The sequence below is a fragment of the Halteromyces radiatus genome, assembly GCF_025201355.1.
Source record: "Halteromyces radiatus strain CBS 162.75 chromosome Unknown BX664scaffold_1, whole genome shotgun sequence".
Lineage (NCBI taxonomy): Eukaryota > Fungi > Mucoromycota > Mucoromycetes > Mucorales > Cunninghamellaceae > Halteromyces > Halteromyces radiatus.
In genome coordinates this window covers 2,738,234-2,760,961 of record NW_026251687.1, presented here as the reverse complement: position 1 = coordinate 2,760,961, position 22,728 = coordinate 2,738,234, and the positions used below count along the sequence as shown (strand labels likewise).

Below are 22,728 nucleotides of genomic sequence, written 5' to 3'. Positions count from 1 at the left end.
ATGAGAATGTAAAATAAAAACAATATTAAGTACAAATCACTAGCTATTTACTGATAAAATAATCCTATAACAAACCAAACCCATTTTTTCTAACTATCTAATCGCATGCGATGAAAATGAATAAAAGAGTGATTGATTAAAAAAAGGGGAGTGTGTTTTTATTTTTGTTTTCTATGCAGTTCATTTTGATAAATGAATAGTGCAACCAGCGGTTTTTCCACTGGTACACTTCAGCTGCAAGTTTGCGATGCCTCTACAACAGACACCGAAATTATTGAATGGTTTTCTTTTTTTTTTTTTTTTTTTTTTTTTTACTTACACTATATATGTATTGCTTTACTATTCTAGTATCATATTTCTCTCTCCCCATTATCATTATTACAAACTTTCAATAAAATCAACGTTTACCAGCCCTTTTTCTTTTCTTTTTTACTGTATTACGAATAAAGAGTGTAGTTCCTTGAGTATTCTTTTGATGGTTGTTGTGCAAATCAGCTGCTGAGTTTGATACGCTTGACACATTTGATACACTCAATACCATTAATGTCAACGACAAGCAGTATGGTGGATATTGGGTTATGAACGATAATGTGATGATAGGAAGATGTGATCATCATATAACAGGATAATCGTGGATAACAATAAATAATAAAAATATAACTTTATTTTAAATGAGAATGTAAAATAACTAAAATATAAAACACTAGCTAGAACTACTGAACAAACTAATTTTCATAAGAGAGGGACCCAAAGAAGAAGTATACTTTTCCCTGAATTGCCATTTTCTATCCAACCAAAAACTTATTTTATTCCAAGTAATCTATTATGTATCCTGTCATTATCCGTCTACTGCATTTTCATATAAAGAGTGAAAAACCAAAAATAGGTTTGGTCATAGTATGAGAGACTAAAAGAAAGAAAGAAAAAAAAGAAAGAGAGCGTGTACAGTTAAGTATAGGAGAATAGTATTAAAGAGTAAATTTAAGCGTATAATGTAGATTAGTAAAATATCATTATGTACAGTTGTATACTTATAATGTTCAAATAATCTGGTTAAAAGGAAAAAAAAAAAAAAGAAAAAGGAAAAGAAAAGGAAAAGAAAAAGATCAGCGTCCACTTTTTTTTTTTTTTTTTGGATTTTACAGCCAAAAATTTCGAATTCCTCAGCCAAACTTTAGCTGTAAAAATAAATTGTCGAGGGGTCATCAGGCACTTTTTCAAAAAATCGATGAAATCTTTTGATGATCATTGTACAATAGTCGACAAGATAAGCGACAAAATGGAATTAGATGGCATTAAACTACTTTTTTGAGACGAATCGAATGGTGGTGGTTGTATTGGATGATGATCATTATTGAATGAGCGATGATGATACTGACATTTGTTTTTTTAATTTACTCTATAGTTTGGGAGGTAAGGTATAAACTGTTATTAATACAATGAAAAGAGAACATATTTGTCAATGTTCAGTCCAAATTTGATACTATGATGGCCATTTTTAAGCGAGAAATGAAAAGGTGGACTTTACTGTTTGAATGCAAGATGAACAAATTGGATAGATTGCTCCAAAAACTACCCAGCCGTATTTTGGTTGTAATGCAATGACAAAAGGTATCCTGTTTGATGCTGTGAATTGTCTATCTGAAAATGAATGTCAATCATCATGGGCAACTTTCTTTGAATTCTTTATCAGCAATAGTCATTTTGACGATCTCGCACTGTGGATAATTAATTGTCTTAATTAGATAAAACACTCTCCTACCTTTGCTCAGTATCAAACAATAAATCATATCAAAAATAAAAAGTAAACAAGAGACGGAATTTTGTGATAAAAATGATTATTTTTATTTTATTTTGAATGAATAAATGCATGAATGAAGAGAAAAATAAACAAGTCAAAAAAAAAAAAAAGATTGTAAGCATAGATATGTATACAGATGGTAAATTTTCATGAAGATTTTTTCCATTGACTCCATAATTTCAATGTAGCATCATCGATAGAATCATACCGCCAGATAAAGCCATCTTCGCCACCACAGAGCACTTGTCTAAACAGAAAAAAAAAGGAAAAAAAAAAAAGAAAGCATCCATAGGCATGAGTTTCAAATACGACAATAATAAAATAAAATATTCTATGCTTACCGACAATCGCGAGAGAATATACAACATCGTACAGATTTTGTAGATCTTCGATGAGCCAGTTCAGTAATGATCTTCCCACTTTCCAAGCTATATATATAGATGCTTCCTCGACTTGTTCCTACACAAAAGTATGCTTCATCCAAACTGACATCGAATCGAGAATGGTTTTCACCCGTCTTGACACGGAATGAACGAATCGATTGTTCATTAGTAGCATTCCAATATTCCAAACATCCATTAATTGATTTTGAAAGTACATTTCCATTGGCATAACGAATACAGTCTTGTTTGTGAGGGCAAAGATAAAAAAAAATATTCAGATGAATACTGATATTTACTTTGACACAATTATATATATATATATATATTACCTATAGTACTTTCACCATGCATTCTTTTCAATAATCTAGAGTTGCTTTTACCCACCACCATAATACCATCATCATCGTCATCCATAGGGGTAATAAAAGTAGGAATGGTCCATTCACGAAGTTCACCCTTTGTAGTACCAGTAATAAATGTTTCACCAGAAGGATGGAAACACTATCAAATAATAATCAAAAAGATGTTTTGACATCAAAATAATTGTCATATTTTTTTTTAACTTACAGCCACATTGCATTCGTATTCAAACATAATGATGCATTTTTGAGTTTCTAAATCCCATAATCGCATTGTTCCATCTTTGCTGACCGAGAAGATATACTTGTCATTTTTAGGATGACTTTGTAAATCTAGAATCCGTTCTATTCATTTGATAAAAAAAATATCAACCATATATTTTCTAATATTTTATCTGGTTATATATTTGTTACATTACTTGTGTGACCTTTCAATATGGCAATTTCCTTAGAATTGGCGATACTAAGAATATGAATATCACCATCCATACCACCGGTAGCTACCACCGCATCGTCTTCTTGATAGATCCAACAAAAGGTATGTAAGAATTTCTTGTTGGGTTCTTCATCCGCATTCAAAGTACTTGCCAAGTTAAAGTTTGACATGATATCCAAGTGATCACCACAATGTTCATTATCATAGACGTTCATCTAGAAGAAGAAGAAGAAAAAAAAAAGATATGAATATATAGATCCTAATTTGATACTAATCCTTTTTATTATACCTGTGCTCCTCCAACTGTACCAACAACGTTGCTTGTATCATGTTGTTCTCGTTGTACCGCCCCACGTTTATCAAAAGTTTTGTTGACATCCAAACCGACAGGACCAGCAAAATTCTTATTGTTAAAGAAAAATGCCATTTGATTAATGTCTTGTCCATGGTTTTCTTTCACAATACGTTTTAAGCGCATATTAACAAACACTTTTTCTTGTTGTTCCTTTCGAGATGTTTCTTCATTGGATGGATTAATATTTTCTTTAGATGGAGCATCACTTGTTTGAGATAATCGTCGCTTTAAGGTATTCACCATGTTGTGTTATTTTGTTTGTCTATTGTTTTTTTTTAAAAAAAAAAAATAGTGGAGTCGAAATGGAATGAAAGAAAAAGAGAGAGAGAGAAAAAAAAAATTGGGAGTCGCGTTTCCATTTTTCTCTTTCGCGCAAGGATTGCACCGACAGCGGCGTATCAAACACGCGCTATCCTTCAATCCACACAGGGCAAAGATTTCAAAGTCATGCACCAACTTCCAAAGACACAGAATAGCTTTCTCCCCAAAATAGTCAGCTAAAAAAAAAATCATCATCATTATCATCATGATCATCTTTCAAAGGGATCATGATTTTGTATAAAGGATAAATCCACGAAAGAGTCCATAAATGATAAAGGTAAATATATATATATATATTTATTGATATGTACAAAGCGAATCAAAAATGAATCAATCTATCTATTTCTATTTTTCTTGTTTCCAAGGTACGAAGAGTAGAAGTCAGGTTGGAAGTGGATTTCTTCAGTTCACTATGCAGAGATCGTATCAAATGGTTTGCCTCCGCCAATTGTGCATGTAAACTTGATATGATGTCATGTTGTTCTTTTGTCTTGTGTTTCCAGTGTTTTTCGGCGTCGTACATTTTCTGATGGCTTGATGATATAGTAGGTGTTACTTCCATCGTCGTCTGTGAAGATTCATCACCATTCTTGCTTTCAGTATCTTTGATCATCCCAGTAGATTGCTGTGCCAAAACCTGTTGATGTTGTTCTAGTTGATCCTGGGCAAAATCCAATTGACGAGTTAGCGCTTCTATGTGATGTACATTGATAGCTTGTTTTTGTTCATCCGTCTGTGTTCGTTTTTGTAATAGATAGAGTCGTTTCAAAGTAGTATCGTAGGCTGCCTGATGTTGTTCTGCCAATCGGTGCTGTTTTTCCAACTCATCATCCGCCATCTGCCGTGCTAGCTCACTCGCCTTGACTTGTTCTTGAGTACTAATCAACATTTCCTTTGTAGCCTCGTTATCTTGCAGCACTTGGTCCAGTTGTTTTTCCAGTCTAGTTATTCTTCGACTTCGTTGTGTTTCATAAAGTTCCATTCCATTGAAATTCTTGTGCGAGTCTGATTCCAAATCCTCTATTGCCTGTGCATCATTCTGATCCCATCTCTTCACAACGTCTTGTAATGTCCTATGTGTTGATTGTCCACGGTATAATAACATCGCAGCGCACATTGCTTTGTAGTGATTGGTTTCATTCAATGCAGCTTGTTGTATCCGATCTTCTTGATCCAATTTCTTGCATACAGGTTGACAAGCTGTTCGAATATCACGTTTGATATGTCTTATTTCTGTTTTAGCCATTACTAGTTGTTCAAAGAAGAGTTGTTTGGTGTATTTTCTTGAGATTTTGTCGGATTTGTGCTCATCATCGTCATCATCTGAAAAATGTAGCAGGTATTCATCGTGGCTTTCATCGTTGTCCATCGTTCCCATTGGATACTTGCCGATCCCTCTTGCTTTCTCTACCTGTGTTCTCCACCAATGTTCCTTACTTTTCATTTCGCTTATCACAAGATCCCTGGCTTTGATCTCTTCCAAAAGTGTAGTTCGTTCATCAATATATTCCATATTTGCAGAGAAGGATGGTTTTCTAGTCGTAACATTGTTGGGGATGACTTGTCGTGGTTTTCGATAATCTGATTCTGGAGGGATGTTTGTTGATGGTGAAGCTGGTACTGATGTTGAATTATTCGTCGTATTATCCTTAGAAGACTGAGATACTGTTCCTAATTGCTTTGTATGGTGTATGCCAATAGATGAATCCGTGTTTGTTCCTGCTGTTGTTATTGTTGGTGTTTTTATCATGATAGGAGAGCAAGTTTGTTTGGGGGACGAGCAAGCAGAAGAAGTGGGTGATATCAATGGATTAACTCGAAGAGATGTTGATCTTGATCGTGACATTGGTAAGTGAATAGGTGTCGACTGTGATAGTGCTGGATAAATGTGAGATTCCATAAGAGTGGACGATATGGGAGTGCTTCCAGATGCTTCAAGAGGTGTATCCATAGTAAGAGTAGTAGAAGGGTCACGGTCTCCAGGTGGCAAAATAGGAGATGATGTTCGACGTTGTAAATAAGGTGAGGACTCCATATCTTCTGGCGGGTATGTTACTTTTTCTATCATTGAAATAAGTGGTTAGTATAAGGCCATAAAGGTGCTTTTAAACTCTATTCTTTTTTTTTTTTTGGGTTACCATTGTTAAGAATGTATATAGTAAGAGGATCATCAGGTTTTGTTGTAGAATTAGTATGAGCCCCACCGATAATATAAAGCTTTGTTCCAATAGGAGTCATAGTATGGCCAAATCTTGCAGAAGGAGCTTGACCCATATTTTGAAACATATACCAGCAATGATCTAATAAAAAGAAAAATAAAGTATGATAAGTAAGGAATAAATAATATATATATATATTTATTTTACTTTTGATCTTGAATCCATACAAGTCTTGTAATTCTTGACCCTTTTCATCCTTTCCACCATGAATATAAATAACGCCATTGACGAGAGAAACCGAACAATAATGACGAGGAGAGGGTATGAACCCAACAGGAGAAAGACACGCCCATTTTTTCAAAGGAATATCATATACCCATATATCGTTAAAGAGTTTATCGTTATCACTACCACCAAAACTAGATATTAATAAGAAAAGAGGAAAAAAGGAAAGTGAGTGTGAGGGATTAAAAAAAAAAAGAAAAAAGGGCAAGGGCGGTAACTGAATATTTTCCCTTACACAAACATTTTGCTGTCAAAAAGAACAGAACAATGGTTCGATCTTGGAAGAGGAGCTGATCCCTGTGGAAACACAATGCGTTCCCAATCACCATACTTGCCTATAGAGGAACAATGGTAAGATAAAAAAAGAAAATAAAAGTTAAAAAAATGTCAATCGTACCTTAAAACTTTTCAAGATGTAGTTATTGTATCACCTTAAAATTTGCTGAAGTGACTACAATAACAGATAAAAACAATGTGTTCACTTACCATTCCGTGGATGAAAGATAAACAGATCATTCATATATTCATTCGATGAACTTTTACCACCCCATATGTAAATTTTGTTTCTAAATGCTACCATAGAATGACCTGATCTTTTTCCAATTTGATGATTGATCCGTGTTCGTGTCCATCGCTTGGTTACTATAGAAAGAGAATGATTTAATATTTTATCATCATCATCATCATCATCATCATTACATAAACTTAAGATATAAAGACTTGGATCCCATGGGATATCGGGTGTCATTGGTTCACCACCATATACTAAAAGAAGAATTTGAGCATCATTTCGTTCATTACGCACTAACCTAATAGTATGATACACCATGTTCTACTTACAAATAACATAATCTCCAATAGATGCCATCGTCGTATATAAACGTTGAGATGGTAAATCACCAGTTGTTGAAATAATAGTGGTTGTCATGGTTGCTAATCAAGAAAAAAAAAAAGAAAAAGGAAGAATAAAAAAAAAATGTTTGAATTATGCAATATCGTTATCATCATCATCTTTTCAATCAAAAATATAGATCTGATATTTATGATGATCATCATTTACCTGTATCAATGGCGAATAGTTCTTTCTTAACATGACCTTTGTATTTTCCACCATAAACCAATAACCCATATTTTTCGTGAGGTATAGCAGCATGACCAAAACGTGGTAATGTTCTTTGACTGTTCCGTAACTTTCTTTGTGACCAAGGATATTTTGATGTGGAAACCGATAATCTTGATTCAGTTTTATTTGTACTTCTATGTCTTTTGGTTGACCATTTATGAAGTAAGGTTGACATAATGATCGGTTGATAGAAAAAAAAAAAAAAATAGAAAAAAAGAAAAAGAAGAAAAAGAAAGAAAAAAAAAACTTTAACTGGATGCCTTTTAGTCAAATAGGGCAAGCAGGGCAATTTGTGTAACACATAATCAAAGAAATAACCGCAAGTTAAGACAAACAAAAGAACGCAACGCCAATTACCATTTATGGCAACTAGGGGGGATAGGCTCCATTTGTTAGAAATTGAACCTGCATATCATCATCTATCTATAGGGTTTTTGCATTCATGCAAAATTTTTCCTTTATGGCTTTATGTATATTGTTCACTCTTTTTTCTTTATTGTGCTATTATGATATTATCATATTTTTAGTTACAGATTTTGTTTCATATCATACACATGTTTTCATTCTATCATCAAGTACCATAACATATGGAACAGATAACAACAATCATTTATTTCGGTATAGAAAGATAAAAAGACATGATATATATAAACTAAAAAAAAAAAACCTAATTAACTATTTCACTGTCTACGTTCAGGATCCGCCATTCGATGTACAGTAACAAGAGGACCAGGTACCATGTTACTTGCATCTATTGAGAAAAAGATAAATCCGTCAGTACAAATTTTTTTCTGTTCTTATTTTTTATTTTGATAATCTTACCTTGTGGTGTAATAAGAATATATTGAGATGCAGTATCATAAGCAGCATCCATCTATGTTGAAAACATATACAAGGTGATGTTCAATTTCAATTGATATCATTTTGGATAATTAATCCATTTTTAATATTTTTCTCTTACCATCATTTTCATGCTTTGTTTACGGTTAACGGCATCCATGTAAACATCAAATTCATCAAGACTATTACGAAAAAAAAAAGGTAAAATAAATTAGTAAAATATATATATATACTCTGGTTATCATATATACTTACCAAAGAATTGGAGAGCTGATACCATCCCATAAAGATAAAAGAAGACTGATTTGAGAAAATGATTTTTCCCCTCCTGATAACGACTTGGAATCCTTTCGTCGCCCAGAACCTTCTTGAAATTGATCACCAGTAGAAACCTAATTAGAAGTAAATAAAAAGTTAAAAGACGCAGTCGGCAAAGAGTAATGATGATGCAAGTAATTTTTTTTTTTTTTTTTTTACTTACTCGAACATCCAGGGTTTGTTTAGAATGATTGAATCTAAGAGTTCCTTTGTCACCACGCTTGTGCATATAATATCCGAATAAGAGTTTGGGAGCAACAGAGAGATACATACGAAAGGCATTCCAACGATCCATCCGTTTGTTGAGTGATTCTTTCATTCTCTATTTTGCCAATAATGTGAGGAGAGTGATCAATACTATCAATATCACTTTGATCTGCATTCTAGTTTCATAACTTATTTTTTTTTACCTTGATGAATGTTTCCATGGTACTAATAGATTCTTTAACAGAATTGTATTCAGTAACTGCTTGTATGGCTTCTGCTTCAGCTTGTTCTATTGACATGCCCGCACTAAATCAAAACAAGAATCCATGGATTAATTCTCATTTTTTTTTTTTTTTTGAACTTACGATCTTTCTCTCTCCTCCAGTTTCCTTTCCATGTGTTCGATATTTCGTTGGATTTCCTCAGGTTTTCGTTCGGTTTCCACTCTATTTGGATAATCTTCCATTGCTTGTCGTGTCCATTCCTATTAATAAAAATAAATAGTATTTATATAAATCTATCTACAATCATCAAATTGACTATTTCTCCTTACAGCGATAGTATTGTCCAATTGTTGTTGATCCTCCAGAGCCTGTTGATAACGATTGTATCTATTGGTTCGTGTGCTTTCGTCCGTAATCAATTTGCCTTTTTGTGCATGTAGCAAGCCTTCCAATTTTTGTATACCCTCCTACAAGTAAAATGAAATGAGAATGCTGAAGTCAAACATTGAGAAAAACAACAAGTACTTACTAGGAAACCAGCTATTCTTCGAGAAATTTCTTCATCGTTGTCATCCAACTGGTTTATTTCTTCCTGTAATTCATTTGCTTCTCTGGCAAGATCAGCTTCATCAGCTTTGAGGGCTTTGTAAACACCTAATAATTGCTTGGATTTCTTTTCGTAATCCTAATACAGTTCCAAAAAAAGATAATAATAAAAATAATAATATTAGAAACCTATTTATATCGTTGATTGTTCGTCTCATACATCCAAATCTTCTTCCAAGGCACCAAGGTTGGCAGGTTCGTTATCCTTCAGAGTTTCTTGCAGATGCGTGATATCTTGTATATTACGATTGATTCGAGTTTCCACTTGACGCAAGTTTTCCTATTAAAGATCATATTATAGAGCAGTCATTGTGATATCACGTTTGTATTTTTTTACTTTGTATTTTTTTTTTTTTTTTTTTTTTTTTTTTTTTTTTTTTTTTTTTTACCTTCAGGTCATTCAAAGATGCTCTTATGGTTTTCAGTTCCTTGTCTGTCGTAATTATGGATTCCTTCACAGCTTTTTGTTGTTGTATAAATTGACTCATTTCTTTTTGAATTTCCCTATAACAATATAACGTATTAAAAAAAAAAAGAACACTTACAATGTATATATATAGTAAGTCAAGTTCTTACCGAATATCTGATTCCACATCCTTTTTGAATCTAGTAGGTCCCTTGTGTCGCCGGAGTGATTCAGTTCGCATACCAGATTTAGCTCCAACGTTCTGACAATCTTTGGTGAAGCAAGCCTTGACATTGGTTGGTTGTTGGGTCATCAATTCTTCAGCTTCAGCACGTTCAGCCATGAGTATTACCTGATGGATGCTGTTAGCGATAATTAATTGGCGTTTCACATATTCATTGTCAAAGTCAATGGCCCGAAGGATCGTCAAAAGGTGTTGATCAGGTTCGTCCGAGCTGTAATCAAAGAGATCCTTCTTAGCTACCATAATATTACATCTTCCCAAATCATGACGAGCCAAAATACGTTTCAATAGAGCTTGATCTTCAAATGTTTCCACAGCGAAATTTGATAATTGGTTTCCCAAGGTGATTTCCAATACTTCAGCATATTCAGGATATTTGAGATTCATATATTGACCAAAAGGTCCCACCGGTGGTTGTCCACGCCAACGTCGTTCATTGGTGATATCTTGAAGTGCTTCTGGCATTTTTTGTCCAAAGGCCTTGAGCTTGTTTTCCTTTTGTGCTTGAAGACGAGTGAGATTGTGCTGAGATTCACGGTAATTTTGCTGAAGGCCATCATATTTTTCCTGGAGTTTCAGTGATAAATTGCGTTTTTCAGTATAATCATTTTCTGCCTCTTCACGTTGTTGTTTCAATGAATTCGCTTGTTGTAATAGTTGTTCTTTTGTCATTTCCAGTTGCTCTATTTTGTCATTGATTTGTTGAATCTTTTGACGATTATTTGATTCCAGTTTTGCTGTTGCTTCAGCGATCTCTTTTTGACACGCTTTTGCCAGATCTTTATATTTCTTGAATTCTGAGTTGGTTTCCCTCATATCATTCTAAATCGAATAAAGAGTCAAATAGACAAATATCACATTAATATCTTTTTTTTTTTTTTTAATTTCGTGCTTCTTCTATTAGCATTGCCTTTTACCTTGAGATCATTGGATTTTCGTGTCCACTCGGTTTTTCTTTCGTTGAGTAAATTCCTTTTTGCCGTATCAGGTGGGTTGTTCTGTCGATATGCCTTCAACTGTTCTTGCATTTCATGAATTTCATCTTGAAATCTTGATATTTTGGACTACAAAGAAAGAGTTGTGATTTTAGTACATGCCTATTTCGAACCCATATATTCTATAAGGAAAACCTACTTTTGCAACCTGTATTTGTTCATCAACTTGACTCACTTGTTGTTCACAACGGTCAGTAGCCCTTTTTGCTGCTTCAAGATCTTTTTCCTTGCGAATGATTTGAGACCATACCAGTTCGTTATTCAAAACATCAATTTGATTATCCAATTCACTTGATTCCAATAGCTCTTTATACTTCATTTCTGCTTCCTTGGCTTTTCGATGCAATAGAGGTAGATGTTCAGATTTTCGTTTGATAGTTGAATCCGTAGTTTCGAGGGTTTCCCGTATCTTATCAAAGTCTGTTGCTAGTTGTGCCAATTGTGTTCCACGCATAAATAACTATAAAAATGCGATTAAGAAATAAAAAAAAAAGTGAATGATCATTTCCATCATTTTATGTAAAGACATTCACTTGTCTTTTTACCTTGTATTTATCATGTGAGGAACTTGAATTCAAAAATTGTCTTGCATTATCTTGACTCAGCATAGTAAGGGGATTGTCCACTTGGATTGACATGTGATCACAAATAGCTGTCAGTTCTTCGCGTTTGGTAGAAATAACCTTGCCTTTGGAGTTCTTGATTTTGAAAGTATTTGATCCATCACGAGCCAATCGTCGATCCACAATGATACGATCACCATAAATATCATGTTTGTATGCATCTGGACCTTTGTTGGTAATATGAATCGTTACCAAAGCAGCACTAATCAACACATATATTACCCAAAAAAAAAAAAACTATGATAAGCAAACGAACATATACCAATCAAACTATTTTCATTCTTCTCTTACCTTGCACCTTCACGAATTAACTCGCCAAGTTTCTTGCCACGATTTGTAGAGTTTGCTTTTGCACCTAGAGCGACGACCAAAGCCGTCAAAATAGCACTTTTACCACCTAAAGAAAAACAAAGAAAAGAATATAAGAATACTGTATCAAAACTGTATCATGTGTAGAGTAAAATACTTACTTCCATTGTGCCCAATAACAAAGTTAATCTTGGGTCCAAAATCCATTTTCAAGTACTTGTGGCACATAAAGTTGATAACTTCAATCTTAGCGATAGTTCCAGATTCAGAGATATCCTAAAAAAAAGATTCATATACAATATGTATTATATATTGATTAGTATTAATATATGTACACCAGAAACACTCAGTTTAAGAAGAAACTGTTTTCATTTTACCGATGAACGACTATTGTTGATAGAGTTGTACTGGGACAATAGCTTGTCTTCTTCTTCTTCTTCTTCTTCTTCTTCTTCGTCTAGTTCGTCTTCGTCATTGTCGTTGCTGTAATACTCAGTGTCAAGATCGCATTCGTTTTCTTTATTTGCTTCTTCGTCCGAGTAATCAGTTTGTTGAATAGAAGGTACTCGACTTCGTTTGCGAACATTGGCCTAATATATATATATATATATATATATATATATAAAGTGGCAACAAAAAGAATACTTAGTTTCAATTCATATTCTTATAACAACAACTACTTGTTAATTTCACTGATAAAAACATTAACAAACCTTTGAAGCACTTTCATAATCACTTGATTCAGATTCCGAGGACCGTAGAGGTCTTTTCAAAGAGGAAGGCATATCGAAACTTGAAAAGTACAAGTGTAGCTGAAAGGAAATAATTAAAAAAAAAAAAAAAGAACAACGACAAAGCCAAAAAAAAAAAAAAAAAAAAAAAAAAAGGAAAAGGACTCATCTGGGAATTTGGACACCGCGATACCCAAAATAGAAGTCCCTTCAATAACGCGGTCGCGTTTGCCTTTCAAATGCACAATCAAATCACCTTTGTCGCGTAAAATACTGTTCTTATATTCACTACGTCAACATCATATCATCATATCATCATATCATCATCATATCAACCTCATATAATTATTATCTAGCATAAAAGGTATTTAAATAAGGAGAGCTTTGGAGGAACGAAAGATAGTATTTGGTTTTTATTGAGGGGACCAAAGTATAAAAAGATTAAATAGGGAGCAAAAGTTAAAAGAGAATCGATATACAAATAAAAAAAAAAAGGAGAAAGGTAATCATGTCTTTTCTTTCAAGATAAAGCTAGTAAATATGCGATATATATATAAAAAGATGGTATGGACAGATGATCAATATTAAAAAAAAAAAACCATCCTGTTTAGAACAATTGAGAGAGAATAATCACAGCACCAGCGACCACAGCCATATTCTTTCCAGACAAAGAAGACAATTGAATAGCAGATGATCCAGTTGGGGAAGATCCAGCGGCAGGAGCTTTGGCGTTGGAAGGAGACGCACTTGGAGCACTGGAGTGAGCAGAAGGAGCGGAAGGAGCGGGGGCTGGATTGCTAGAAGCAGCTGGTGCACCGGGAGAGACTGGAGCAGATGATGTAGCATTAGATGAAGGGAGAGTACCGCCTACACCACCTTCAATAGAGAAAGGACCTGCAAATGCAAGATCTGGAGATGTACCCAATTCAAATGCGTCTATCAAAATAATAAAAAAAAAAGATCATGCCATTAGTATATATTGTTTTAATTTGCATCAAAATGAAATCACTGCATATATATATATATATATATATATATATATATATATATATATATATATATATATTTGTGATTTACTTACATTCATTTCCATTTTCGATTTCATAGGGAATCTTCCAGACATACTTTCCTCCAGCAGTATCGACGTTTGTAGCAATGGTAGTAACAGGTTGTAAAGCAGTGGATGGACCCTTAGCTAAAACAATTTGAGAAATAGTAGGTACAGTAGGATTAACCCAGGAGATGACAGCATCAGAGCCAGCCTTGAGTTTGGTACCAGATAATGGAGAGGTAATGGATACAATTACATCACCAGAGACAACGGCAAACAAAGCAGAGGAAATCAATAATGCAAACTTCATTTTGTTGATATATGTCCGTAAAGTATGATGATATAATAAAAAAGAAAAACGATAATGTAATAAAGCAAAAAAGAAACAATAATGAGTTGAAAGAAAAAAAAATCAATGGCTTTATATGAGTTTGACATCTTTTAAGGAGGGTAAACTCTTTCGGGATTAAGGGGCGAACCAACATCTCTCTTTTTTTTTTTTTTTTTTTTTTTTGGTCAACCTGTATTATCATTATTTCTTTCTCCTTGATTGGCCTCTTTTCCTATATCTTTTTCTTTTTTTTATATTCTCCTTAACATTCTATATGACAATTGAAAATAAACGAAGTTGAACTACTCCTCATTGTCTTCTTTTTTTATTTTTTATTTTTGAAATCAAATTTACTACGATGACTATAGAGAACTGTTTTCTTCTCTCTTCTATGTTTTCTTTTTTTTTGGGATATGATGATATGCAATGATGAGCATGTAAATAAATAAAAATGTATGTTAGTTTGTGGTCTATTCAGAGAAGATCGACATTGAATTGTAATCAATAATGCAATAATCGAGCATAACTCATTATCCAATCTTTCGAAAACAAGGGGCTCATCCTATAGTGATGTAAAATGAGAAATGGTTGCCATGACAAAAATATTCTTTTTTTTTTTTTTGAATGACAAAGTGGTGTCAACCATTGAAACGCGAGAAGAACGGGAGTTAAAAAACAAATGGAAAGGAGGGAATGGAGGGGAAGAGGAGGATCAAAGTATAAGATGGAAAGAGAAAGAGAGAAAGAAAACTCCTTTTTATAACTAGTGTCTTTCTATATGTGTCATTGATAGATCATCATCATTACAAAACATGCGTATAGAGTTTACACATGATGATTGATAAATTTTTCTTTTTTGGCGTTGATATATCATAACAATAAAGTACGCTATACAGGTAGTTCTTGAATTCTTCCCCCTCTTTTTTTTTTTTTTTTTTTTATAGTCTAGCTATAAGTTTAAACTGTCCCCATTGATTATTTTCTGACAAAATAAAAAGAATATTTTTGCATGAATTTTACTTCGATGGTCCTATGGCGGCTTTCTTTTTTTTTTTTTTTCTTTTTTTCTTTTTTTTAGTCAGACATACAGGATGATTCAGTAGGCAAGAGTACTATAAAAGGTAAACAATCACATCAACATGGTAACACATACAATGAATAGATTACTATTATTTCTGATAATTCAGCTTTTCGCTGTTAAAAATAATGACTTTGCTTATTGCTAAAGGCTGAGTTGCTACTGAATCATGGCAGCTGAAATCGAATAATGTCTGTGCAACTACTTCTATTTTTATAACGATCTTTTTATTTTTATTTTTATTCTTCTTTCTTTTCTTTCACTTTCTTTTTCCTTTTTACCTTCATTCATTATATTATCCTTTATTTTTATATATATATATATATCAACATGACATCAGATACCTTAACGTTACGCATGGGAGTCATTGAAGCAAGAAACTTAGCAGCAGCGTAAGTTAATCCCTTATATATTAGATTGACAACTAAAACTATCCTTTTTTTTATCTTCAACTATAGAGATAAGACTGGTTTCTCCGATCCTTATGCTGTTATCCGGATTAATAGCAAGAAATATACAACAAAAGTAGTGAAACAGACACTTGACCCTGTATGGAACTTTGAATTCGACATCAATATGCATCCTGGTCGATTACCAGCACTGATCAACATTACTGTATGGGATAAGGATACCTTTGGTCGTGACTTTTTGGGTGAAGTAACTGTACCGTTTAAGAACGTATTTGATAGAAATGCTGGAGGTTCAGCTGATGGTGTGGCTCGACACTATGGGGATTCTGAAAACCAATCAGCCTGGTATACTTTAAACAAACGAACTGAGAAGAACAATGTGTCTGGGGAAATCTCTCTTCGATTTGGTTTTATGGAAAAAGTTATTCGTCCTTGTGAAGAGTAAGTGATCAAGTTCTCTTTTTTTTTTTTTTTTCTTATAATATATATTGATCAATCTACTGACACTTTTTTTTTTTTGACTTGCTGTACTTTTATAGGTATATGGCGGCTTGGGACCAATTGATAGTATAGATATTAAATTGAACAAACACACTTACCTTATATATATAGTCAACTTCACTAGATTTTTTTTAATTTTTTTTTTTTTTTTTTTTTACCTTTATCATTCATTGTACCATCTCACTTTATATCATGCATTTCGATGTTGTTGAAAACAAACGTTTGAGTCTAACCCAATAAAAATGATCAAGCTCATTCATTGTGTAGCCTTATATCCAAATCCGGCGAACAAAAGAAATAGGAAGGGGCAAAATCTTTTAAATAGCCTCTATATATATATATATATATCAATAGAATGTTGTGAATCATTTGATAATGGCAGAATATCTAACAACTACGTACATTGATACCCATCATCCATTATTACCATTATACACATATTTCTACTCACCTGAATCTTCTCGACGTGATAAAATTAAATCTATCATTTTATTGTTACATGGGGCAGGAGGCGATCATCGACAATTTGATGATGTTTTCCCATTACTTGTTCAAGAGGGCTATCAAGTGATGGTATGCGACATACGTTATCATGGAAAATCTCAACCTGCTAATGATACCCTCTTAGACAAACCGATCTTTGATTTTCATGTCATCATCAAAGATATAAATCGAGCACTCACATGGTACATCAAACAACAGCAACAGGAATCAGAGTTGACATTTTCTTTGATTTTAGGTGGTTTGTCTATGGGAGGAATGATTGCTCAAAGTTATTTATATCAACACACAAATTCTTTGCAGGCAACCCCCAACGTCAAGATTCACGCCTTACTAGCATTTGGGTGCTCAAATATCCTCATATCTGATCCAATCATACCGTGGATGATCTTTTATAAAGATGCTTGTTTTGATGATGATAATGTTCAAGCCATCATTTTATCAGCTAGAAAAGAAATCATTGATTCTGCATATCAGCCGTTGACAAAAAATCAAGTGCATTCAGCTTTGACTCTTGTGAGTGATAAAATATTATTTCATTGTTTTTGTGCTTGTGCCAACTCTTTTACTTTTGTATCTGACAAATCATTATCCAACATCCGTCAGTTGCTTATCAGGGGTGAATATGATCTATATACTAAAGAGGTCATGGATGCATGGTACCTGAAACGACGAAGATTACATGGGTATATGGATGTTGATTACCATGTTATTCCAAATACTGGTCATTTTGTCACTATGGAAGCCGGAAAACAGGTCGCTCAACATGTCATCACTTTTTTATCATGTAAAACATAATTTATAATGTACTTTTTTATTCTTATTATTATTTGAATGGATGCTATTCTAATAAAATACTAGGCTACAATTCTATAAACTATACTATTCCATCATGATAGTTCAATCCTTTTTCTTTTCCGCCATTCGTTTTTGAGACTGTGAGATCAAGATTGTGCCTGCCAACATGAAACTTGCTCCAATCCACCACCGTAACGCTAAAGGTTCCTGAAAAATAATCCATCCCATGATAGCCTTAAAAAAAAAAAAAAAAAGGAAAGATAAATTGATTTTTTTTTTTTTTTTTTTGATGTGAAAGATATAATAACTTACAGACGTGGCAAGATTCATCGCGCCATTGATTATAGTGACTTGAATAGAAGAAGGAGCATCATGAAGAGCTTTAGTGAAAAGAGTCCACATAAGAGAGTTACAACCAAAGATCAATAAAAAACATATACCACGGATAGCAAGTAGAATTACCTAATAATACAAGATTGAATTTCAGTCAAATTGATCAAGATTACTTGAGAGAGAGAGAGAGAAAGAGAGAGAACTTGCCTGGGTGTCTATTTTAAGAAACGTGTCGTACTGAGAGTAATAGTTAGTGAATGTATCAACTAGGATCGCAGTTCTTTCATCGGTAAATAATTTCGCAAATACTGAGGACAAAGCAGCAAAGAAACCAGATAATAGAGAAAAGGGTATAAATGAAGTAGACATTGAAAAAAGGAAGGAATATATGAAAGAAAGGAAGAAGTGAGAAAAAAAAAAGGGGGGGAAGGACGAAAAAATGATTGCTTTTATTTTATTGGCAGCTGTGTTCAAATATCCAAGTTCAAAAACTAACCAACATTTCCATGGTCCTTTCTTTTTCTGTTTCTTTTTCTTTTTTTTCTCTTTTAGTTCTTTTACTTGTATTTGACCCTTTTATAAATTCATATTTTTGATTCCTCATGCCATCAAAACTATTGAGCTATAGATTTGCTCTAGGCTTGGTGGTTTTCCTGCTATGTGGAATTGCTATTTCCGCCATGAAAAGAGAAGATTTCAAGACTTGCTCTCAATCTGGTTTTTGCAAACGTAATCGAGCATACGCTGATGATGTACTATCGCAAGGCAATGACTTCCGGTCTCCTTACAATGTTATTCCAGACTCTATTCAGCTCCATACTGACAAAACTGATAAGAGTCATGTACAAGCAGACATTGAAAATATGGATACAAAGGTTATATTTACATTGGATGTGACTTTACTACAAGACAATACAGCACGCGTTCGCATCAACGAAAAGTCTCCTCTTCGACCTCGATATGATGACCATGCCAGATATACCTTACAACAGGATCCTACTCCTCTACAACCGAAACATATGGACAAGAATACCGACACCGGACTCGTCACCGTCACTTTGGATGATACACGTAAACTTATCATCTCTCCCTCTCCTTTCAAGATGGAATTTTTGGTCAATGATGCACCTGTCATCACCTTGAACGATCGTGGTTTTTTCAATTTTGAACATTTACGTACCAAGGATACCCACACTCCAAGAATGGTTACGCAAACAAACTCGGAAGGTGTATTGGAAGAACAAGAACATGAATTGGAAAGCACCTTATGGGAAGAAACATTCAAATCATGGACTGATCCTAAACCAAATGGCCCTGAATCTATTGCTCTTGATATATCTTTCAATGGTTTTTCTCATGTATATGGTATTCCGGTAGGTTTCATATCATTAAAAAAAAAAGACCATATGAGCGTCAAAAAAAAAAAAAGATACTCATGAGGTAATTATTGATATTGGTTATGTTTTTAGGAACATGCTTCATCTTTATCACTCAAGGAAACAAGAGGTGGTGACAATGCATATACTGAACCATACAGGCTTTACAATTTGGATGTCTTTGAATATGCTCTAGATAGTCCTACTTCTCTTTATGGTGCTGTGCCTTTTATGATCGCTCATCGTAAAGATATTTCCGCTGGTATATTTTGGATGAACCCTTCTGAAACTTGGATAGATATCACTAAAGAAAAATCAGATCACAAGGTAACAAGAGGAAACAGAGAAGAAAAAATGACGAAAAGAAAAAAAAGAAAAACTCAACTAACGTTTCATTTTATAGAACGCAATTCACAAGATTTTGGACTTTGGAAAAAAGAGTGTTGATGGTGATGATACAACGACACAAACCCATTGGATCTCAGAAGCCGGTGTACTTGATCTTTTTGTCTTCTTTGGTCCTACTACAAAAGATGTTCTTCGTCAATATACCGGATTGACTGGTGCTCCTGCTATGCCTCAAATGTTTGCTATCGGTTACCATCAATGTCGATGGAATTATATCAACGAAAAAGATGTATTGGAAGTGGATGCCAAATTTGACGAAAACGATTTCCCATATGATGTGATTTGGTTGGATATTGAATATACTGACGATAAAAAGTATTTTACTTGGGATCAACCCAAATTCCCCAATCCAATTGAAATGGAAAAACAACTCGATCACAATGGCCGACAGGTAAATAATATATATATATATATATATTAAAATAGTATTTTGTGAATTAACTTAATCCTTTTTTTTTTTTTCCTTTCTAGTTGGTTGTGATCGTGGATCCACATATCAAACGTGCTCATAATTATCGTATCTGTGATGAAGCTATTAAGGAAAAACACTTTGTTCAACAACCAAATGGCAATGACTATGAAGCTTGGTGCTGGCCTGGACAATCATCCTGGGTGGATTTCTTTAATCCGGATACTCGTGAATGGTGGAAGAAGCAGTTCTCTTTTGACAAGTTTACTGGTACTCGCGAAAATGTATACCTCTGGAACGATATGAATGAACCTTCTGTATTCAATGGACCTGAAATTACAATGCAAAAAGAAATGATTCACCATGATAACTGGGAACATCGCGTACTACATAATTTGTATAGTCTATTATCGGTAAGTGAACAAACATTACGTTTTTAATATTCTTTTGATGTTAATCTTTTTTTTTTTTTTTTGGACAATAGCATGGAGCAACAACTGATGGTGTACGTGAAAGAACAGATATTCAAAAAAGACCTTTTGTATTAGCTCGTGGCTTTTATTCTGGAGCTCAACGATATGGACCTGTATGGACTGGTGATAATATGGCTAACTGGGATGCGCTTACTTATTCAAATCCTATGGTATTGACAAATGGTATGGGTGGCATTCCTTTTTCAGGAGCTGATATTCCAGGTTTCTTTGGTAATCCATCTCCTGAATTACTTGTACGTTGGTATCAAACTGGTGTTTTTCAACCTTTCTTCCGTGGACATGCTCATATCGACACCAAACGCCGTGAACCTTATTTGGTGGATGAACCTTATCGAACCATGACACGTGCTGCCCTTCGTCAACGTTATGCGCTTCTTCCTTATTGGTACACCTTATTCTATGATACTTACAAGACTGGTACACCTATGATGCGTCCTATGTTTATGGAATTCCCTCAAGATGAAAATCTATATACAACTGAAGATCAATTTATGCTTGGTGAAGCTATCATGGTGAAACCTATCACAAAGGAAGGTGCTACTACAACTGATGTTTATTTTGCTGGTGATCAGGTAATTTATTACAAAAAAAAAAAAAAAAAAAAAGGATATTGTCTTACTCATTTCTCTTATTTGTAGCCTTGGTATGATTTAGAATCACATGAACGTATATTGCATTCAGGATGGAAACCAGTAGATGCCCCTCTTGAAAAGATTCCAGCTTATTATCGTGGTGGTTTTATTGTCCCTCGTCGTGAACGTGTTCGCCGTAGTTCATCAGCCATGAAGTTGGATCCATTTACGTTAGTCATTGCACTTGATAGAAAGGTAGGAAGGGAAGAGTCAAGTATAAGATAAAATGTGATCGATATTGGAAAATAACCATGAAGAAATCTGACTGTCATCTTTATATATGTACTTTTTTTTTTTAATTGTAGTCCAACGCACAAGGCACTTTGTATCTCGATGATGGTGAAACTTATGCTTTCCAACAAGGTAGCTATGCATACACTGAATTCAGATATAACCGTGGTACTTTGAATTGCATTTCTTTACACGATGATCCTACAAGTTCTGCTGCTGTCTCTTTTGCTGACTCGATGAAACAATTGCGAATTGAACGTATCCAAATCCTTGGTCTCAAGAAGAAGCCTGTACATGTTCGATTGGCCAATGACAAGAATGATCAGTATCAAGATTTGGCTTTTGAATATAATGATACCAAGTCTTCTTTGTCCATTCGTGATCCTGGAGCCTCTGTGATTGACTGTGCATGGTCGATCAAAATAGAATAGTGATCTAGCAGTTGATTTTGTGTCACTCAGTATTCTAAACAAATAAGATGATTGATTTGACTTTTATTATTATTATTTTATTGTGATGATCTTTTTAGAGTGATGATCCTATGATTGATTATTTTATTACACTGTGTAAATACGACAATTTAGACAAATGCAACATTATTTGATAAAGAATCTGTTTATTACGATGTAGTTCAAAATGAGTGAATTGTAATATATATATATGAAGTAATGGAAGATGAATAATATACAGTCTATAGGGATCTAATGTAACAAAAGATAACAGGGAAAAAAAAAGGGGGAATAGTAACAAAAAAAAAAAAAAAAAAACAGGATTATTGATGACGACCAGTTTGAGCCATAGATACCGAACCTTGTAAAGTATGCATTTGATGTTGCCCTGCAGTAATCAAGTTCTTGATTTTATCCTATATAAATTAAAATATATGTTAGAAAAAAAAAAAAAAAAAAACGCAAAACCCTATTTTTTTTTTCCTTATTTTAAATCCATCAATTTGAATTCATTTCTTCATTACCAAGTCATGTTCATGTCGATATCGTTCAAAATCGGTCCTTATCCACTGTCGTAGTTCAGTAGCATCGTTTTTATTCATGCCTATTCAAATTGGAATTTTTTTTTTTTTTTTTAGTTCAAAACATGGGAGAGATATGAATCCTATTCCTACCTTTTGTACATCTCATGAACTTGCGATATAAGGAGATCACTTGGCCTCGAAGTAAAAACTAACCGAGATTAAAAAAGAAAGAAAAAAATAATGGTGAGTGAAGGCAATGATCTATTTATTTTTATGAACTTACATGGTTCAAAGACATATGATTATCTTTGAAGAAACGAGGAACAGCAGGAGCTTTTGATAACACTAATAATGTTGGTTTCATAATAGTATGTGAATGCTGTGTATGAGAGAGAGAAAGAGATGAAAATGTGAATTTTCAAATCCAGTTATATGTTTTGGCTCTCTTCCAAAGTCACAAGCACAAGAATTCAAACC

The 22,728-nt window shown here is 33.8% G+C and overlaps 9 protein-coding genes across 9 annotated transcripts; 3 read left to right on the top strand and 6 right to left on the bottom strand.

Annotated features, from left to right (window-relative positions):
- Positions 1–2,490: 2,490 nt before the first annotated feature.
- Positions 2,491–3,457, bottom strand: BX664DRAFT_256368 (WD40-repeat-containing domain protein; the record flags this gene model as incomplete). The annotated part of the gene is made up of 4 exons (XM_051540458.1): positions 2,491–2,685; positions 2,752–2,888; positions 2,963–3,194; positions 3,269–3,457. The coding sequence occupies 4 exons, from the start codon at positions 3,455–3,457 to the stop codon at positions 2,491–2,493; spliced, it is 753 nt and encodes a 250-aa protein (XP_051405108.1).
- A 420-nt stretch (positions 3,458–3,877) lies between these two features.
- Positions 3,878–7,397, bottom strand: BX664DRAFT_354935 (uncharacterized protein; the record flags this gene model as incomplete). Its single annotated transcript, XM_051547772.1, has 8 exons — positions 3,878–5,716; positions 5,794–5,955; positions 6,022–6,233; positions 6,335–6,434; positions 6,586–6,741; positions 6,799–6,864; positions 6,940–7,032; positions 7,160–7,397. The coding sequence occupies 8 exons, from the start codon at positions 7,395–7,397 to the stop codon at positions 3,975–3,977; spliced, it is 2,769 nt and encodes a 922-aa protein (XP_051405107.1). The 3' UTR covers positions 3,878–3,974.
- A 414-nt stretch (positions 7,398–7,811) lies between these two features.
- BX664DRAFT_368424 (uncharacterized protein) lies at positions 7,812–12,267 on the bottom strand. Its single transcript, XM_051548590.1, has 17 exons — positions 12,156–12,267; positions 11,977–12,082; positions 11,608–11,887; positions 11,198–11,522; positions 10,926–11,109; positions 9,994–10,878; positions 9,755–9,921; positions 9,578–9,651; positions 9,283–9,475; positions 9,141–9,256; positions 8,953–9,071; positions 8,791–8,893; positions 8,544–8,702; positions 8,318–8,454; positions 8,184–8,244; positions 8,045–8,096; positions 7,812–7,973 (listed from the first exon to the last, which is right to left on the bottom strand). The coding sequence occupies exons 1-17, from the start codon at positions 12,220–12,222 to the stop codon at positions 7,903–7,905; spliced, it is 3,099 nt and encodes a 1,032-aa protein (XP_051405106.1). The 5' UTR covers positions 12,223–12,267; the 3' UTR covers positions 7,812–7,902.
- A 937-nt stretch (positions 12,268–13,204) lies between these two features.
- Positions 13,205–14,136, bottom strand: BX664DRAFT_377380 (uncharacterized protein). The gene is made up of 2 exons (XM_051548769.1): positions 13,807–14,136; positions 13,205–13,661 (listed from the first exon to the last, which is right to left on the bottom strand). Exons 1-2 carry the CDS (start codon positions 14,084–14,086, stop codon positions 13,333–13,335), a joined length of 609 nt encoding a protein of 202 aa, XP_051405105.1. The 5' UTR covers positions 14,087–14,136; the 3' UTR covers positions 13,205–13,332.
- Positions 14,137–15,464: 1,328 nt separating this feature from the next.
- BX664DRAFT_289656 (C2 domain-containing protein) lies at positions 15,465–16,269 on the top strand. The gene is made up of 3 exons (XM_051541850.1): positions 15,465–15,577; positions 15,644–16,036; positions 16,135–16,269. The coding sequence occupies exons 1-3, from the start codon at positions 15,516–15,518 to the stop codon at positions 16,166–16,168; spliced, it is 489 nt and encodes a 162-aa protein (XP_051405104.1). The 5' UTR covers positions 15,465–15,515; the 3' UTR covers positions 16,169–16,269.
- On the top strand, positions 16,232–17,402 carry BX664DRAFT_321515 (Alpha/Beta hydrolase protein). Its single transcript, XM_051543307.1, has one exon. The coding sequence runs from the start codon at positions 16,472–16,474 to the stop codon at positions 17,393–17,395; it is 924 nt and encodes a 307-aa protein (XP_051405103.1). The 5' UTR covers positions 16,232–16,471; the 3' UTR covers positions 17,396–17,402.
- BX664DRAFT_321512 (uncharacterized protein) lies at positions 17,403–18,126 on the bottom strand. Its single transcript, XM_051543306.1, has 3 exons — positions 17,936–18,126; positions 17,708–17,857; positions 17,403–17,629 (listed from the first exon to the last, which is right to left on the bottom strand). Exons 1-3 carry the CDS (start codon positions 18,095–18,097, stop codon positions 17,498–17,500), a joined length of 444 nt encoding a protein of 147 aa, XP_051405102.1. The 5' UTR covers positions 18,098–18,126; the 3' UTR covers positions 17,403–17,497.
- Positions 18,127–18,273: 147 nt separating this feature from the next.
- BX664DRAFT_289653 (glycosyl hydrolases family 31-domain-containing protein) lies at positions 18,274–22,045 on the top strand. Its single transcript, XM_051541849.1, has 7 exons — positions 18,274–19,101; positions 19,198–19,431; positions 19,508–19,903; positions 19,984–20,334; positions 20,406–20,987; positions 21,054–21,242; positions 21,353–22,045. The coding sequence occupies exons 1-7, from the start codon at positions 18,331–18,333 to the stop codon at positions 21,707–21,709; spliced, it is 2,880 nt and encodes a 959-aa protein (XP_051405101.1). The 5' UTR covers positions 18,274–18,330; the 3' UTR covers positions 21,710–22,045.
- On the bottom strand, positions 22,027–22,643 carry BX664DRAFT_321508 (uncharacterized protein). The gene is made up of 4 exons (XM_051543305.1): positions 22,535–22,643; positions 22,402–22,459; positions 22,252–22,331; positions 22,027–22,143 (listed from the first exon to the last, which is right to left on the bottom strand). The coding sequence occupies exons 1-4, from the start codon at positions 22,613–22,615 to the stop codon at positions 22,051–22,053; spliced, it is 312 nt and encodes a 103-aa protein (XP_051405100.1). The 5' UTR covers positions 22,616–22,643; the 3' UTR covers positions 22,027–22,050.
- Between the last annotated feature and the right edge of the window lie 85 nt (positions 22,644–22,728).

Excerpts from the sequence above, each read along its gene's own strand:
- BX664DRAFT_368424 (XM_051548590.1), bottom strand. The coding sequence starts at position 12,222 with ATGTGCCACAAGTACTTGAAAATGGATTTTGGACCCAAGATTAACTTT. Across the intron at positions 11,110-11,197 it reads AATACAGGTTGCAAAAGTAG|ATGAAATTCATGAAATGCAA; the intron begins GTTTTCCTTATA and ends CAAGATTTCAAG. Across the intron at positions 9,257-9,282 it reads ATTCTCATTTCATTTTACTT|GCTTGCTACATGCACAAAAA; the intron begins GTAGGAGGGTAT and ends AAAAATTGGAAG.
- BX664DRAFT_377380 (XM_051548769.1), bottom strand. The coding sequence starts at position 14,086 with ATGAAGTTTGCATTATTGATTTCCTCTGCTTTGTTTGCCGTTGTCTCT. Across the intron at positions 13,662-13,806 it reads AATCGAAAATGGAAATGAAT|ACGCATTTGAATTGGGTACA; the intron begins GTAAGTAAATCA and ends TTATTTTGATAG.
- BX664DRAFT_289656 (XM_051541850.1), top strand. The coding sequence starts at position 15,516 with ATGACATCAGATACCTTAACGTTACGCATGGGAGTCATTGAAGCAAGA. Across the intron at positions 15,578-15,643 it reads GCAAGAAACTTAGCAGCAGC|AGATAAGACTGGTTTCTCCG; the intron begins GTAAGTTAATCC and ends CTTCAACTATAG. Across the intron at positions 16,037-16,134 it reads GTTATTCGTCCTTGTGAAGA|GTATATGGCGGCTTGGGACC; the intron begins GTAAGTGATCAA and ends GTACTTTTATAG.
- BX664DRAFT_321515 (XM_051543307.1), top strand. The coding sequence starts at position 16,472 with ATGGCAGAATATCTAACAACTACGTACATTGATACCCATCATCCATTA.
- BX664DRAFT_321512 (XM_051543306.1), bottom strand. The coding sequence starts at position 18,097 with ATGTCTACTTCATTTATACCCTTTTCTCTATTATCTGGTTTCTTTGCT. Across the intron at positions 17,858-17,935 it reads TTCTTAAAATAGACACCCAG|GTAATTCTACTTGCTATCCG; the intron begins GCAAGTTCTCTC and ends TTGTATTATTAG. Across the intron at positions 17,630-17,707 it reads CGATGAATCTTGCCACGTCT|GCTATCATGGGATGGATTAT; the intron begins GTAAGTTATTAT and ends TTTTTTTTTAAG.
- BX664DRAFT_289653 (XM_051541849.1), top strand. The coding sequence starts at position 18,331 with ATGCCATCAAAACTATTGAGCTATAGATTTGCTCTAGGCTTGGTGGTT. Across the intron at positions 20,988-21,053 it reads TTTATTTTGCTGGTGATCAG|CCTTGGTATGATTTAGAATC; the intron begins GTAATTTATTAC and ends TCTTATTTGTAG. Across the intron at positions 21,243-21,352 it reads TCATTGCACTTGATAGAAAG|TCCAACGCACAAGGCACTTT; the intron begins GTAGGAAGGGAA and ends TTTTAATTGTAG.
- BX664DRAFT_321508 (XM_051543305.1), bottom strand. The coding sequence starts at position 22,615 with ATGAAACCAACATTATTAGTGTTATCAAAAGCTCCTGCTGTTCCTCGT. Across the intron at positions 22,332-22,401 it reads GTTCATGAGATGTACAAAAG|GCATGAATAAAAACGATGCT; the intron begins GTAGGAATAGGA and ends CAATTTGAATAG. Across the intron at positions 22,144-22,251 it reads ATCGACATGAACATGACTTG|GATAAAATCAAGAACTTGAT; the intron begins GTAATGAAGAAA and ends TAATTTATATAG.